Genomic DNA, 15,381 nt, shown 5'->3' on the forward strand with positions numbered 1-15,381 from the left:
GCCAGCTCGGAGGGGCAGACAAAGGCGCAGCCTGCGGGCGCGGGCCCCGCCCCGAGGGGGTGGGTCTGCATTGTTGAGCTGAGACCCGGGACTCAACGCTGCGCAGGTCTCCTCCAGCTCCGCCCCAACCTAGCTGGAGCCTCGGCCCGGCCCTGCCTTCCCTAGACTCCGCCATTAGGGTCGGGGTGGCTGGATGGGCGAGTGAATGGCGTTGACGTAACCCTCTCCGGCCCCGACACATTCCTCCAGCCCAGCCATCAGAGTAACATTTCAGCCGCCCGTCACCGAACCCAGAACCCCACTCGACGTGAGCTCTGCCCAATAAGGAAAGGGATCTTCGATTGGCGGGCGGATTGGATTGCACTCAACCCTATAAGAGGGCCCTGGTTTAGAAGTTGAGGAGAGAATAACGGCCGAACTACAACTCCCAAGAGGTAGTGGGGCTTCTCCGGCTCTCCGTCTGCACGTGACTTCCTTCTCCCCGAGAGGGAATCACGCGGTAGGCGGGTGATGGGGGCGGAGCCATTGGGCTGGCAGGCGCACCAGTGGCCTATAGGCAGCGCGGTCCGATGGGCGCGCGGCCGGGGGCGGGGCTAGGCGTGCTACACGGCGCGGCAACGCGCTGGCGGCGGCGGCGGCTGTTGGGGGGCGGGGATTATCGGCTAAGGCGACCGTGGCGGCTTAGGCACCAGCGACAGGCTGTGGCGGCGGCTCCTGGTGCGGCTCGGCGTGCGTCCAGCTCTCGAGTTTGGAACGGAACGCTCGGTGTCACGGTCTCGCCCGGAAACTTCGCCGCGGAGCCGCGACCTCCTGGCCCGCGCGGCCCGGCATGAAGCGGCGCTGAAGAGCTGCTGCCGCCGCTGCCGCCGCCTCCGTCGCCGCCGCCGCCAGAGGAGGAGCCGCTGCACCCCGGGCCACGCCGATGACTACTGCAAACTGTGGCGCCCACGACGAGCTCGACTTCAAACTCGTCTTTGGCGAGGACGGGGCGCCGGCGCCGCCGCCCTCGGGCTCGCGGCCTGCAGGTGGGTGCCGGGCCGGGCGGGACCGAGGACCGTCCCCTGCTCTCCTGGTTGGCTCGAGCTCGCCCCTTCCCTGGTCCCTGGGTTGTCCCGGGATTGGTAACGCCGTGTGTGTGTGTGTGTGTGTGTGTGTGTGTGTGTGTGTGCGCGCGCGCGCGTGCGCGTGCGGTGAGTGAAAGCGGATTTAAATCGCTGAAGAGGTGTGTGGGTCGCAGCGACGTGGAAGTAGCCGCGGGCTTGGCTGGGAGCGGACTAGGGGAACTCGACTCCGGGACGCCTGTGCCAGTGGACGCCTGCGGTTTGGAGGCCGAGGGTCGGGGCCGTTGCCCAAGTGGCGTCTGGTTGTCGCTGCTTTGCCAGCGTGGTGCGGAGAAAGCTGTCCCTGTGAAGTATAAGCGCACTTGGCTTGTCATCTAACCCAGGTTTTAAACTTTTTTTTTTTTTTTAATTTGAAGGGGGCACATTCTTGAGGTGTAGGAGTTCTCAAAGATTCTTGCACATGTCCGCTTATATCTACTTTGTTAGGACAGTAATGCCATCGCGCTAACACTTGTGCAAGTTTATGGCCCGCATTTAATTCGAAGTGTGACTATAACGGGACTTGACTGAAAACTGGATTTCTTTTCTTGAGCAAAGTGTTTCGGAAGATTAAAAAAAAAAAAAAGGTGAGGTGCCTTGTTCATAATTCTAGAAAGTTCTGGAAGTCAATTATTATTTTAATCAAAAGCTCACCTCAGAAGATGTTTTAAAGGAGATTGTGAATTGCGAAGGTTGGGCACCATAATGCTTGGAGGTCAGACCAATCAGGAAACAGAAAACAGGATGGCTGGGGACTTCGAGCTCTCCTATGACCTGGTTTGGAATACTCTGGTTTAAGTTCAGTTTCCCTATTGCATATGCAGGCGAACTTCAAAAGAGAGATGGATAAGACTAATCCCTATTTATTCTTTCTGGGTATTAGGTGAATTACTTCATGATCACATTGGTGTTCCTCGGACGACTAATTCTGTAGCTTTGCGTTGAAAAACATCTGAAAACATAACTCAAAAATATATCTGAACGTGAAGCTAAAGGATTTCTTTGTGGACTATTTTTAGTCTATGTATGTTGTCTTTTAAACATAGTAATTTGTAATAGTTAATTTGTTGCTTGCATTTATTTCAATTCCACTGACGTTATTTGAGCTCGCATTAGGTTGAAGATACTGTTAGGTACTTTGGAGTGTTGTGTTGCATGCAGAAAAGGACTGAGGCCCCTCAAGGAGCTTGGGAAATGGGGGGGGGGCACATAACCCAAATAATTACGCTCCCAGGCAGACTGAAGGGTGGTGTTTTTGTTATAAGTAGAAATGGGAAAAGTGGCATTTGTGCAGAGAGTAGCGCTGAATTGTGTATTTAGATTATTGAGATTTAATGAGTTTTAGTGAGCATTTTTATTATAAAGAAAACCATTTGATGTCTGTAGGCTTTTATTTAGCACGGACTTGATTATAGCACGTTATATACTAAATTCATGATCAATAAAGGAGTATCCTCACGTAAGTCGGAATTCCAAAATATTGGATAACATTTAAAAGCTATGAGAACAGCATTTTAAGAAGTGATTTTTGCCGTAAAACCCCCAAAACCATTTTGGTATTAAAATGGGTTCCGAAGGAGGTAAGGTTTGAAACTTGACCTGTAACTGAAACTCCCAAATTTAAACTTGAGCAGTTGTATTTGAGAAAAAGTCAATTTTCTTAAAATGAGCAATTCAGTGGCATCTAGTGCATTGACGGTGTTGTGCAACCACTTCTATCTAGTTCCAAAACATTTTCATCACTCCAGAAGGAAACCTCAAACCTATTTAAGTAGTTGTTCCTCATTCTCCCTTGTCCCCTCCCACTCCCTGGCTGCCCAATCCCTAATCTGGGATTTGTGTGGATTTACCAATTCTGGATATTTCATGTAAATAGGATCATACAAATGTGAGCTTTTGTGTTTGGCTTCTTTCACTTAGCATAGTATGTCATGGTTCATCCATGTTGAATACATCATTACTTCATTTGTTTCTATAGCTGAATAATATTCTTGTATATATACCCCAATTTATTCATTCCTCCTCTGATGGACATTTGGCTATTTCTTCTACCTTTGGTTATTGTGAATAGCATAGCAGGTGATTTAAAAGTTCTATTGAGAAGGTTATGTTATATATTCAAAATTATTTGTTCAGAAAATTATTTTCCATAAGCATGATTATGAGTGTAGGTGAAGGAACTAAGTGGATTAACTGACATGGCTTTAGGATGGTAGTAATATGCAGTGAAATGAGCTATGAGAATAAAATAGCTTGATAGAATTAAGATCAGCATGGGATTATATCAGTGTGTTTACTTGTTTTTGGATTCTGTTTTACTGGGTTGAAGGTTCCATGAAGGCAGGGATAGTGTCTATATCTTATTCATAGTTGTATTATCAGTGTCTAGCACGGTACCTTTAACCTAAGAGGAGGACACTGTTGAATTAATGAATATATACCGCTTATGTTTTGAGTCAGTACTTATTTTTTTTTGTAGTAGAGGAAGTTGGTGAGACTTGTTTCATTTCTTTTACTTTTATTGGTCAGTCCCATAAGATAGCAGATCTTGGTAATTTGGGGCTGCAGGTTTTCCATCTCAAGAATTTGAGAGTGCTTGTATCACATGTACATTTCCATACAGAAGATTTTTGAAAGATATTTGGAGAAAGGGATAATGGATGGGAAATGGAGATAAGCTGAGAAGCTGAATTAATGTCCTAAGATCAAGCTTGTTATAGTACAAATTAGATGTTTTGATACTTGATAATGTTGGATACATTTCTGACTGGGGTTATTTATTTATTTTTTTAAGATTTTATTTATTTATTAGAGAGAGAGAGAGAGAGAGCATGAGCAGGAGCGGGGTGGGGTGAGCAGCAGAGGGATAGGGAGAAGCCTACTCATCATTGAGCAGAGAGGCCGATCTGGGGCTCAATCTCAGGATCTGGGATCATGACCTGAGCTGAAGGCAGACATTTAGGTGACTGAGCCACCTAGGTGCCTCATGACTGACTTTTTAAAAGATTATTGCTTAGCAAGGTGTTTTGAAATTTTTCCATTAAAGAAAATTTAAGATCCTGGAGTCCCTAGCTATAAGGACAGTGTTGTTCAGTTAAAACTGAATCAAACTATTTTTAAATTTTCTCTTAATACCTTGCTTCAAAATGAAGGTAAACTTCAATAGTAAATACAGTTTTAAATTGGTGTTTAATGTGTTTCACTAACACTATTTGCCATTATAAAGGGCAGCTTCTGGTGCTTTATTTGAGGGTACTGATTGTGTATCTCTAGTTTAGTTTGATGTTATAATAATCTTTTCAAATTTAAAGTTTCACTCTCAGGGTTGGTCCATTATTAAATATTGACTTTTTAATTCTGAGTGAAGTCACTGGGAGAAGTGTGTGCTATATACTGACTACATAATATCTTTTCTACTGCTGCTTTTTAAGGGGGGAGAAATAGCTTAGATACAATATGTATTTTTTTTTTAAGATTTTATTTATTTATTCATTAGAGACAGAGGGAGAAGCAGGCTCCCCGCAGGGAGCCTGATGTGGGACTTGATCCCTGGACCCCAGGATCACACCCTGAGCCAAAGGCAGATTTAACCACTGAGCCACCCAGGTGCCCCAATATGTATTTTTTTTTTTAATTTTTTAATTTATTTATGATAGTCACAGAGAGAGAGAGAGGCAGAGACACAGGCAGAGGGAGAAGCAGGCTCCATGCACCGGAAGCCCGATGTGGGATTCGATCCCGGGTTTCCAGGATCGCGCCCTGGGCCAAAGGCAGGCGCCAAACCGCTGCGCCACCCAGGGATCCCTCAATATGTATTTTTGTAAGAAATTAGCTTAAGGGTAAGATATGTGTGTTTTTGTTGGATATTACTCAAATTACATAGCATTTTCCTATGTAAAGTTGAGGAACTTTTCCTAGATGATTGTCAAAGTCCTAAATTTGTAGTGTTCTTACTTTGTTTAGTGCTTGAAAATCTGATTCATATGTTCTTTGTATTTACTGTCTCAGATAATTTTCTCACTTTTCTGTTTTATTTTTCACTTTTCTGTTTTTATTGATAATTTTTTACTCAGAGTTCTTGTTTTATCTGTGTTAAAGTGAGATAATGTATTTAAAAATGTATTTAAAGCTCTTAGCACAATTTTTGGTCCAGTAGTATTCATTAAGTGCTGATAGTTAATATTTTTATTTAAGATTTTATTTATTTATTCATGAGAGACACAGAGTGAGAGGCAGAGAAATAGGCAGAGGGAGAAGCAGGCTCCTTTACAGAGGACACAAACTGAGGGAGGGGGAGAAGGAATAACACTCCCCACTGAGCAGGGAGCCAGATGTGGGCCTCAATCCCAGGACCCCAGGATCATGACCTTAGCCAAAGGCAGACGCTCAACCACTGAGCCACCCAGGTGCCCCGATAGTTAATGTTTCTTAACACACACACTCACACTGATGTTAGGTTATTTTTTTATTTCCTCTTCTTTCCTAGACCCTTTTCCCTATGCTAAACTAAAACACAGAGTGTAGGGGTAAATAGGAGATCCAGTTATTTAAATCTTGCTTAGAGAAGTTGGAATATTTGTCTTAGACATCTTTTTTTTTTTTTATCTATTTCTATTTTTTTCAATAGAAAAAATTTCTTGTATTTTACCAAATAAAAGTACTGAAAGTCACTTGCTTTTATGTTTTTCTACTTTCTGGAATTGACCTGTTACTTGGTATGGTGTGAAAGTTGGTTGATTTGCTAACCATACTAAATATAATTGGATATTTAAATCAGTATGAAAAAAGGGAAGTTGCCTCTATGGTTTCCTGTAGAAATTTAATGGTGTATTGTACAGTGCATTAGATAGTGTATAGGCGGAGATGATTACTGCAGAGCCTTACTTTCATACCATAGGTCAGCGTTTTCTTTAGACTTGAATGCAGTGAGAGTATGTGGTGATTGAGTCCCTGATAAACATTTCAGCATTTCACTTGGAAGAATAATTTGATATTCTGTTTCTTTGACACTTCCTGATAGGGGTAGATGGTCCTGAGGGTATTAGCAGAATTTTGTGATGGAGGTTAATGAATAAATGTGTTGGGGAAAAATGGAAGAAAAATAAATTCTCAAAAATAAATAAATAAATAAACAAACAAATAAATTCTCTGTCTTATGTTGTGTTAAAACCTCATCAGTTGAAGAGCATGGCTACACCTGCGCTCTTAGGTTTTCCCATGTACCAATACAAAAGGAATATTTTGGCATATATTCTAAATTTAGTAGAGGTAATACAGTAGCAGTTATCCTACATGATATAAAAATTAAAACTTGAGTATTATATACATGGCCACGAAATTGTGGCTCTTGTAAGGCCTGTATCTGAAGCATTTTTAGGACATTTAAGGTATTAAGGTAAATCGTAGGGGATGGCTACAGTGGCTCAGTGGTTTAGCACCTGCCTTTGGCCCAGGGTGTGATCCTGGAGTCCTGGGATCAGGTCCTATATCGGGCTCCCTGCATGGAGCCTGCTTCTCCCTGCCTGTATCTCTGCCTCTCTCTCTCTGTCTCTTATGAATAAATAAATAAAATCTTTTTTTTTTTTAAGGTAAATTGTAGGATCAACTTATTATGACTTGCCTTTCTGTAAACTATGCCAGTAATTACATGTATTTATATTGAGGGCATATCCCAGGCTCTGCTTTTGAGTTCTGCTCTTTATTTTTTCAGTGAAGTGTGATCATAAGGACATTTTTGGTAAGAAAACGTGAAATTTGTTTTTCTTCAGAGAAAGTAATAAAATACTGATACATAACATGGAAGCCTGCTAAACAAAGATAAATGCAGTTGTGTTACTGAGAGTGAAGTTTATTTTTTTATTTTTAATTTTTAATTAAATTTAATTTTTTTTTAATTAAATTTAATTTTGAGAGTGAAGTTTAATACATCCTTTATTTTCCTTTTAAGTAGTTGATTCTGTAAGGTGATGTTTTATTTTAAATAAGAGGTGGAGTTGAGGAAGCCATAATACAGTGAAGTCAGTTGCATTACTCTTAAGAGATAGGAAACCTGAGTAGGTTAAGCCTCATTTGATAGTAAGCTGCAGTTTGACTGCTCACAGCAGTAACATAAATAAGGGAGGTGTTGTCTAAAGCTGTCCTGGTGGGTCAGGGGAGTAGACACAGCAGACTTGGCAAGAAGCCTGGCTTCTAAAACAAAATCCAAGTCATCAAATTTGCCCAGGCATGCCATATGAGGTTCAAGTAACAGTGGAATTTGAGGAGCGAGTTTGTTCATGGAGACTTAGAAGAGTCACAAGCAGGAGTAAGCTTTTTTAACAGCCAAAATTTTAACTCAAACATAGTATGGATCTGCATATATTTCAGGATTTCTGGTAATGTTTATATAATTATATTGCATGGCTCTCACTTGCTTGCCTGAATTCAGACTTTAGAAGAGAGGAGCAATTGGACCTGTAACATTTAAGTTCTTTTCTTTTTTTTTTAAATTTATTTATGATAGTCACAGAGAGAGAGAGAGAGAGAGAGAGAGAGAGAGAGAGAGGCAGAGACACAGGCAGAGGGAGAAGCAGGCTCCATGCACCGGGAGCCCGACCTGGGATTCGATCCCGGGTCTCCAGGATCGCACCCTGGGCCAAAGGCAGGCGCCAAACCGCTGTGCCACCCAGGGATCCCCACATTTAAGTTATGTTCTATAAATTTTCTTTGAATTGCTACCTGAAATTGAATCATTGGGACAGTTATAGTTTTGTTGATATCCTGTATGTAAGGGAACTATGTATCTCTGAAAGCCTGAAAGCCAGAAAATCCCTGGTACACTGGAGAAGTAACTCTGAAGGCTCCATTGTCCTACAAAATGTAAAGTTTGGCTATGTCTTATGCTAAAGAAGCAGGTGATAGTTTTAAAATTTTTTTTAAAGATTTTATTTATTCATGAGAGAGAGAGAGAGAGAATGGCAGACCGAGAAGCAGGCTCCATGCAGGGAGCCTGACATGGGACTCGATCCTGGGTCTCCAGGATCAGGCCCTGGGCTGCAGGCAGCTCTAAGCCGTTGAGCCACCCAGCTGCCCGATAGTTTTAATTTTTAAAAAAAAGATTTTATTTATTTATTTGAGAGAGCGAGCCAAAGAGAGCACAAGCCGAGGGGAGGGGCAGAGTCAGAAGCACCCCACTAAGCAGAGATCCCAGGACCCTGGGATCACAACCTGAGTTGAAGCCGGATGTTTAATTGGCTGAGCCACCCAGGTACCCCAACAGTTTTAATTTTTTAAAATATATTTTCAGTGTCTTAAGATAATTATGTTTCTAAATTCTGTGGTAAATTTTTATCAGCTTTCCTGTTTATTTTATTTTATTTTATTTATTTTTAAATTTTTATTTATTTATGATAGTCACACACAGAGAGAGAGAGAGAGACACACAGGCAGAGGGAGAAGCAGGCTCCATGCACCGGGAGCCTGACGTGGGATTCGATCCCGGGTCTCCAGGATCACGCCCTGGGCCAAAGGCAGGCGCTAAACCGCTGCACCACCCAGGGATCCCTCCTGTTTATTTTACTTATTTTTTTAAAATATTTTTTATTTATTTATGACAATCACACAGATAGAGAGAGAGAGGCAGAGACACAGGCAGAGGGAGAAGCAGGCTCCATGCACCGGGAGTCCGACGTGGGATTCGATCCCGGGTCTCCAGGATCGCACCCTGGGCCAAAGGCAGGCGCTAAACCGCTGCGCCACCCAGGGATCCCCCTCCTGTTTATTTTAAATAGAAAATAGGATTAAATGAGCTTTGAAATTAATATTGATAACTTTTCAGGGACACCTGGGTGGCTCAGCAGTTGAGCTTCTGCCTTCAGCCTAGGGTGTGATCTTGGGGACCCGGGATCAAGTCTCGCATAGGGCTCCCTGCCTGGAGCCTGCTTCTCTCCCTGCCTGTGTCTCTGCCTCTCTCTCTCTGCATCTCTCATGAATAAATAAATAAAATCTTAAAAAAAAAAAAAAACTTCTCAGTAATGTTAATTTGTATCATATGAAAAAACACATTTTTAAAAGATTTTATTTATTTGACGCAGAGTGAAAGAAGCCCAAGCAGGGGGAATGGGAGAGGGAGATGGAGATGCAGGTTCCCTGTCCAGCCCGGAGGCAATGCAGGGCTGGATCCCAGAAACCTGGTCCAAGCAAAAGGCAGATGCTTAACCAACTGAGCCACCCAGGCATCTCTGAAAAAATATTTCTAAAAGCATTTTTCCATCAAAGTAATCATTGGCCAGAACACTTCAATGGACAGTTTATGAGTTGTACTTACTTGTAACTATTTTTCAGTATTGTTTTAAAAATAAAAAAGGTTGGGGATCCCTGGGTGGCGCAGCAGTTTGGCGCCTGCCTTTGGCCCAGGGCACTATCCTGGAGACCCAGGATCGAGTCCCACGTCAGGCTCCTGGTGCATGGAGCCTGCTTCTCCCTCTGCCTGTGTCTCTGCCTCTCTCTCTCTCTCTCTCTGTATGACTATCGTAAATTAAAAAAAAATAAATAAATAAAAATTAAAAAGGTAGTTAAATAAGAGTGACATTCAGAAGTTGTTGAAGCTGGGCACGTGGTGGTTGCCGGTGTTTGAGCCATCTGCCTTTGGTTCAGGTCGTGATCCTGGGGTCCTAGGATTGAGTCCCACATCAGACTCCTCGCAGGGAGCCTGCTTCTCCCTCTGCCTATGTCTCTGCCTCTCTCTTTGTGTCCCTCATGAATAAATAAATAAAGACTTAAAAAAAAAAGTTGTTGAAGCTAGGGACACCTGACTGGCTCAGTTGAAAGAGCATGTGACTCTTGGGACCCTGCGTGGCTCTGGTTGATCTACTGCCTTTAGCTCAGGGAGTGATCCCAGGTTCTGGGGTAAAGTCCCACATTAGGCTCCCTGCAGGAAGCCTGCTTCTACCTCTGCCTATGTCCCTGTCTCTCTCTCTCTGTTTCTTTCATGAATAAATAAATAAAATCTTTTTAAAAAAACCCAAAAACTTGTGACTATTGATCTTGGGGTTGTGAATTCAAGCCCTACCTTGGATGTAGAGATTACTAAAAAAAATAAGTAAACTTGAAAAAAAAATTGTTGGGGTTCCCTGGGTAGCTCAGTCGGTTAAGTATCTGCTTTTTTGGCTCAGGTCATGATCTTGGGTCCTGGGATCAAGCCTGGACTCTGCCTTCCTGCTCAGTGGGGAATCTGCTTCTCCCTCTACCCCTGCCTGCCCCCTCACCCTGTACACACACTCTCTCTCAAATAAATACATAAAATCTTTGAAATAAAATGTTGAAGCTAGATAATGGGCATATGGGAATTCTTATAATATATATATATATTAAATTTATTTATTCATGAGAGACACACAGAGTGGCAGAGACACAGGCTGAGAGAGAATCAGCCCCCCCCCCCCCCCCCCCGCAGGGAGCCCAATGCAGGATCCAGGATCACGCCCTGAGCCAAAGGAGAACGTCAACTGCTGAGCCACCTAGGCATCCTGGAATTGTTATAATATTTTCTGTATTTTTGTGTATGCTTAATTATTTTATTTTTTAAGATTTTATTTTATTTTATTTTATTTTATTTTATTTTTTTTTAAACTTTCTTAGGTTTTTTTTTTTTTAATTTTTATTTATTTATGATAGTCACAGAGAGAGAGAGGGAGAGAGGCAGAGACATAGGCAGAGGGAGAAGCTGGCTCCATGCACCAGGAGCCCGACGTGGGATTCGATCCTGGGTCTCCAGGATCACGCCCTGGGCCAAAGGCAGGCGACAAACCACTGCGCCACCGAGGGATCCCAAGATTTTATTTTTTTATTCATGAGAGACAGAAAGAGAGAGAGAGAGAGAGAGGCAGAGACACAGAGAGAGAAGCAGGCTCCATGCAGGGAGCCCGATGAAGGACTTGATCCTAGGTCTCCAGGACCACACCCTGGGTTGAAGGTGGCGCTAAACCGCTGATCCACCGGGCTGCCCTTACTTACTTACTTACTTACTTACTTATTTATTTAGAATTTATTTATGAGAGAGAGAGAGGCAGAGACACAGGCAGAGGGTGAAGCAGGCTCCATGCCGGGAGCCCGACGTGGGATTCCATCCCGGGACTCCAGGATTGCGCCCTGGGCCAAAGGCAGGCGCTAAACCGCTGAGCCACCCAGGGATCCCCTATTTTTTAAAAAGCTTTTATTTATTTATTTATTTATTTATTTATTTATTTATTTATTTATTTATTCATTCATTCATTCATTCATTCATTCATTCATTCATGAGAGACACACAGAGAGAGGCAGAGACCTAGGCAGAGGGAAAAGCAGGGTCCTCGAAGGGAGCTTAATGTGGGACTTGATCTAAGATCCCAGGATCACTCCCTGAGCCAAAGGCAGATGCTCAACCACTGAGCCACACTGGTGTCCTGGTGTTTTTGCGTATGTTTTAAAATTTCCCTGATAGAACGTTTACAAAATAACATTCCAAAACTCCTCAAGTTTTTTTTTTTTTTTTTTTAAGATTTTTATTTATTTATTCATAGAGACACAGAGAGAGAATGAGAGGCAGAGACACAGGCAGAGGGAGAAGCAGACTCCATGCAGGGAGCCTGACGTGGGACTCGATCCAGGGTCTCCAGGATCATGCCCCAGGTTGCAGGCAGCACTAAACTGCTGCACCACCAGGGCTGCCCACTCCTCAAGTTTTTTAAGGTGCTACATTAGGATAGGAAAAATGTTTTATTTTTATTTTTTTAAAGATTTTATTTATTCACAAGAGACACACAGAGAGAGAAAGAGGCAGAGACACAGGCAAAGGGAGAAGTAGGCAGGGAGCCTGAAGTGGGACTTGATCCCTGATCCCGGGATCAGGCCCTGAGCCAAAGGCAGATGCTCAACCGCTGAGCCACCCAGGTGTCCCAGGAAAAATACTTTAAAATAGCATTGTGAAGGGTGCCTGGATGGCTCAATCGGTTAAGCATCTAGAACTCAGGTCTGGCTCTGGGGTCCTGAGTTCAAGTTCTGCATTGAACTCCTTGCTGGACATGGAACCTACTTAAAACAACAACAACAAAATAAAGTAGCATTATGCGGTTAATAGTATTTGCAGTTGCATGTAGTTAAGAGAAAAGTGATTTAGCTGGGCTCCTGTTTGGTTCAGGTCTTGATCTCCAATCTCTAGTGATGGGATCAGGCTCTGGGCTCAGTGGGGATTCTGCTTGTCTCCCTCTTTTTTTTCCCCTCCCCCCTTGCATGCTTGGGCTCACTCTCTCTCAAATAAAAATCTTTAAAAAATAAAACCTGGTTTAGCAAATAAACAATATGAAAATTAATTATGGTATATCTGATTTACAAAACTCATTTCTCTATTTAATTAGTATATTAAAGTGGAGGTGCCTGGGTGGCTGAGTTGGTTAAGCATCTGCCTTCAGCTCAGGTCATGATTCCAGAGTCCTGGATTGAGCTCTGCATTGGGCTCCTTGCTCAGGGAAAAGCCTGCTTCTCACTCTCCCTTATGCTCCCCCTGCTTGTGCTTGCATTCTCTCTGTGTCAAATAAATAAATCAAATCTTAAAAAAAATAGTATTAGAGTGGGATGGTGATGTGAGTTAATGTACATAAATAGAAAGTGAACTCATGATATATGCTTTTAAGTAGGTTTTTTTAGAGGTATCCGGATGGTTCAGTCTTTTAAGCATTGGGCTTTTGTTGGTTTCGGCTCAGATCATGATCTCATGGGTTGTGGGATTGAGCCCTGGAGACCTGCTTCAGACTCTGCTCAGCAGGGAGTCCACTCAAAGATTCTTTTCCTCTGCCCCTCCATACTCCCATGTTCTCTCTCAAGTAAATAAAGAAATCTTTTTTTAAAAGTAAGTATTTTAAAGATTTTTAAAAGATTTTATCCATTTATTTAGAAAGAGAGCATATGTGAGAGAGGGGAGGATGGAGGGAAAGGGGGAAGAGAGCCTCCGAGCAGACTCCCTCTCCAGTGAAGGGTGGAGCCTGAGGTGGGGCTCTGTCCCACTAGCCCCAAGATCATGACCCCAACAGAAACCGAGAGTTGTTTGGGATGCCTGAGTGGCTCAGTGGTTGATCCTGTGCCTTCCGCTCCGGGTGTGATCCTGGAGTCCTGGGATCGAGTCACACAGTGGGCTCCCTGCATAGAGCCTGCTTCTCCATCTGCCTGTATCTCTCATGAATAAATAAATAAAATCTTTTAAAAATATTTCTAACTATGGGATCAGAAAAATTCACTTATTGCTTAGTAATTTAAGGGCTTGATGTTATTATTTCTATTATTATTATTATTATTATTTTCTTATTTAGGCTCCCCACCCAATACAGAGCCCACCTTGAACTCATGACTCTGAGATCAAGACCTGAGCTGCAAAAAAAAAAAAAAAAAAAAAAAAAAGAAAGACCTGAGCTGAGATCATGAATAGGTCATAGGTCACTTAACTGACAGCCACCCAGAAGCTCTGGGCTTGAAATTATTTTTGCAAATGTTAATGCTTTATTATATTGGTTGTATCCATCAGTCTAATATTTCTTAAGTATTGTCAATTCACTTGAGCTTTTAGATTTATGATGAAATGAAGCTAGAGAACTTGGTCTTAATTTTAAGACTAGTTTTTTGTTTATTTTTTATTTTTATTTTTTAAAGATTTTATTTATTTATTCATGAGAGACAGAGAGAGAGAGAGAGGCGAAGATGTAGGCAGAGGGAGAAGCAGGCTCCCGGGAGGGAGCCCAATGCAGGACTCTGGGACCACGCCCTGAGCCGAAGGCAGATACCCAACCGCTGAGCCACCCAGGTGTTCCTTGTTTGTTTAGTTTTTGGTTTGTTTGTTTAGTTTTTAAAGTAGGCTCTGCACCCACTGTGGGGTCCAGTATGGGGCTAGAACTTGGGATCCTGAAATCAAGACCTGAGCTAAGATCAAGAGTCAGAGGCTTAACTGAGCCACCCAGGTACTCCAAGACTAAATTTTTAATTCTACTATATAATTTATAGTGATTAACTTACAAAATAATTGACATATTAAATCTTTTGATTTGTAAACATTTCAGAGTAAACAAGGTCTGAAATTTATGTCTTATATCTTTTTTTTTTTTAAGATTTTATTTATTAATGAGAGACACACAGAGAGAGGCAGAGATACAGGCAGATGGAGGAGAAGCAGGCCCCATGCAGGTACTCCAGGATCACGCCCTGGGCCAAAGGCAGGTGCCAAACCGCTCAGCTACCCAGGCGTCCCCTATGTTTTATATCTTGACATTTGTGAGAGCATATTGAGTATTAAAGGAATTTAAGTATTAAACTTGTCCTTTATAAAAGGAAAGCCTTTGGGAAAAATATAGAAAGTTTCATCTAAAAGTTACTTTTTCTTTTTTTTTTAATTGCAGAATAAGAGTTTTAAGGAAATTGGGTATTTCCTCTGCTATTAACACTTATGGTTTTCCTTTCAAGAAAAGTTCAATAAAAATGACATTTAGGAAAAAAATGATATTCAGAAAAAAAAAAGCTAATGGTTTCATAGTTCTGACATATTAAACTGTTAGGTCTTTGAGGTGTTTTTATTATTCAGGCCATATTTCGTTGTCACTAGTTCTTTTTTTTTTTTTTTTAAAGATTTTATTTATTTATTCATGAGAGAGAGAGAGAGAGGCAGAGACACAAGCAGAGGGAGAAGCAGGCTCCATGCAGGGAGTCCAATGTGAGACTCGATCCCGGGACTCTGGGACCATACGCTGAAGCCAAAGGCAGGTGCTCAACCACCGAGCCACCCAGGCATCCCAATCAGTAGTTACTCAATACATTTTTTAAAAATTATTTTTTATTTAATTACTTTATTGTTATATTTTATTGGATTACTTTGTTGCTAAGTTTTGCCACTCTTTGAAAAGGAGTTTTATCACCTCCGTTTTCTCTGCTCTGTGACCAAACTCAAATCTTGGCCATTTCTTGTTTGAATTTATGAAATTTTCTCTTCATATTTTATTCCCCCAAAATAATTTTTGAAAGTCACAGCTAAGGGCATCTTTGATTCCTGCTCCCACATCTATACCTTGCCTTCTCACTGGTCTTTCTCATCATGCCCTACCTAATTTATTCTCTCAGTCTGTATGTTAATAACAAGTTTATCATCTTTAATTTTATTCATCTCTTCAGTCTCCATGTGTGAAACCTTTTGCTCTACCCATTTATTTAAACTGTCTCTGCCAACCACATGTCGTTTCATAGTCTTTATCTTTTGTGAGTCAATTTATAAACACTATTTTGAGGTCGT

General features: G+C 42.1%; 1 protein-coding gene across 3 annotated transcripts in view; it reads left to right on the plus strand.

The window, feature by feature from the left end:
* Positions 1–643: 643 nt before the first annotated feature.
* The window catches only part of NFATC3 (nuclear factor of activated T cells 3), a 139,224-nt gene continuing 124,486 nt past the window's right edge, over positions 644–15,381 (plus strand). For 2 of the 3 annotated variants that reach the window (XM_055307215.1, XM_055307216.1), the window contains exon 1: positions 644–1,025. In XM_055307215.1, the coding sequence (XP_055163190.1) occupies positions 923–1,025 (103 nt within the window). In that variant the 5' untranslated portion in view covers positions 644–922. The remainder of the gene's footprint in view (positions 1,026–15,381) is intronic. The other variant, XM_055307214.1, reaches the window with a different exon arrangement.

The sequence above is a fragment of the Nyctereutes procyonoides genome, unplaced genomic scaffold (genome assembly GCF_905146905.1).
Source record: "Nyctereutes procyonoides isolate TBG_1078 unplaced genomic scaffold, NYPRO_anot_genome, whole genome shotgun sequence".
Lineage (NCBI taxonomy): Eukaryota > Metazoa > Chordata > Mammalia > Carnivora > Canidae > Nyctereutes > Nyctereutes procyonoides.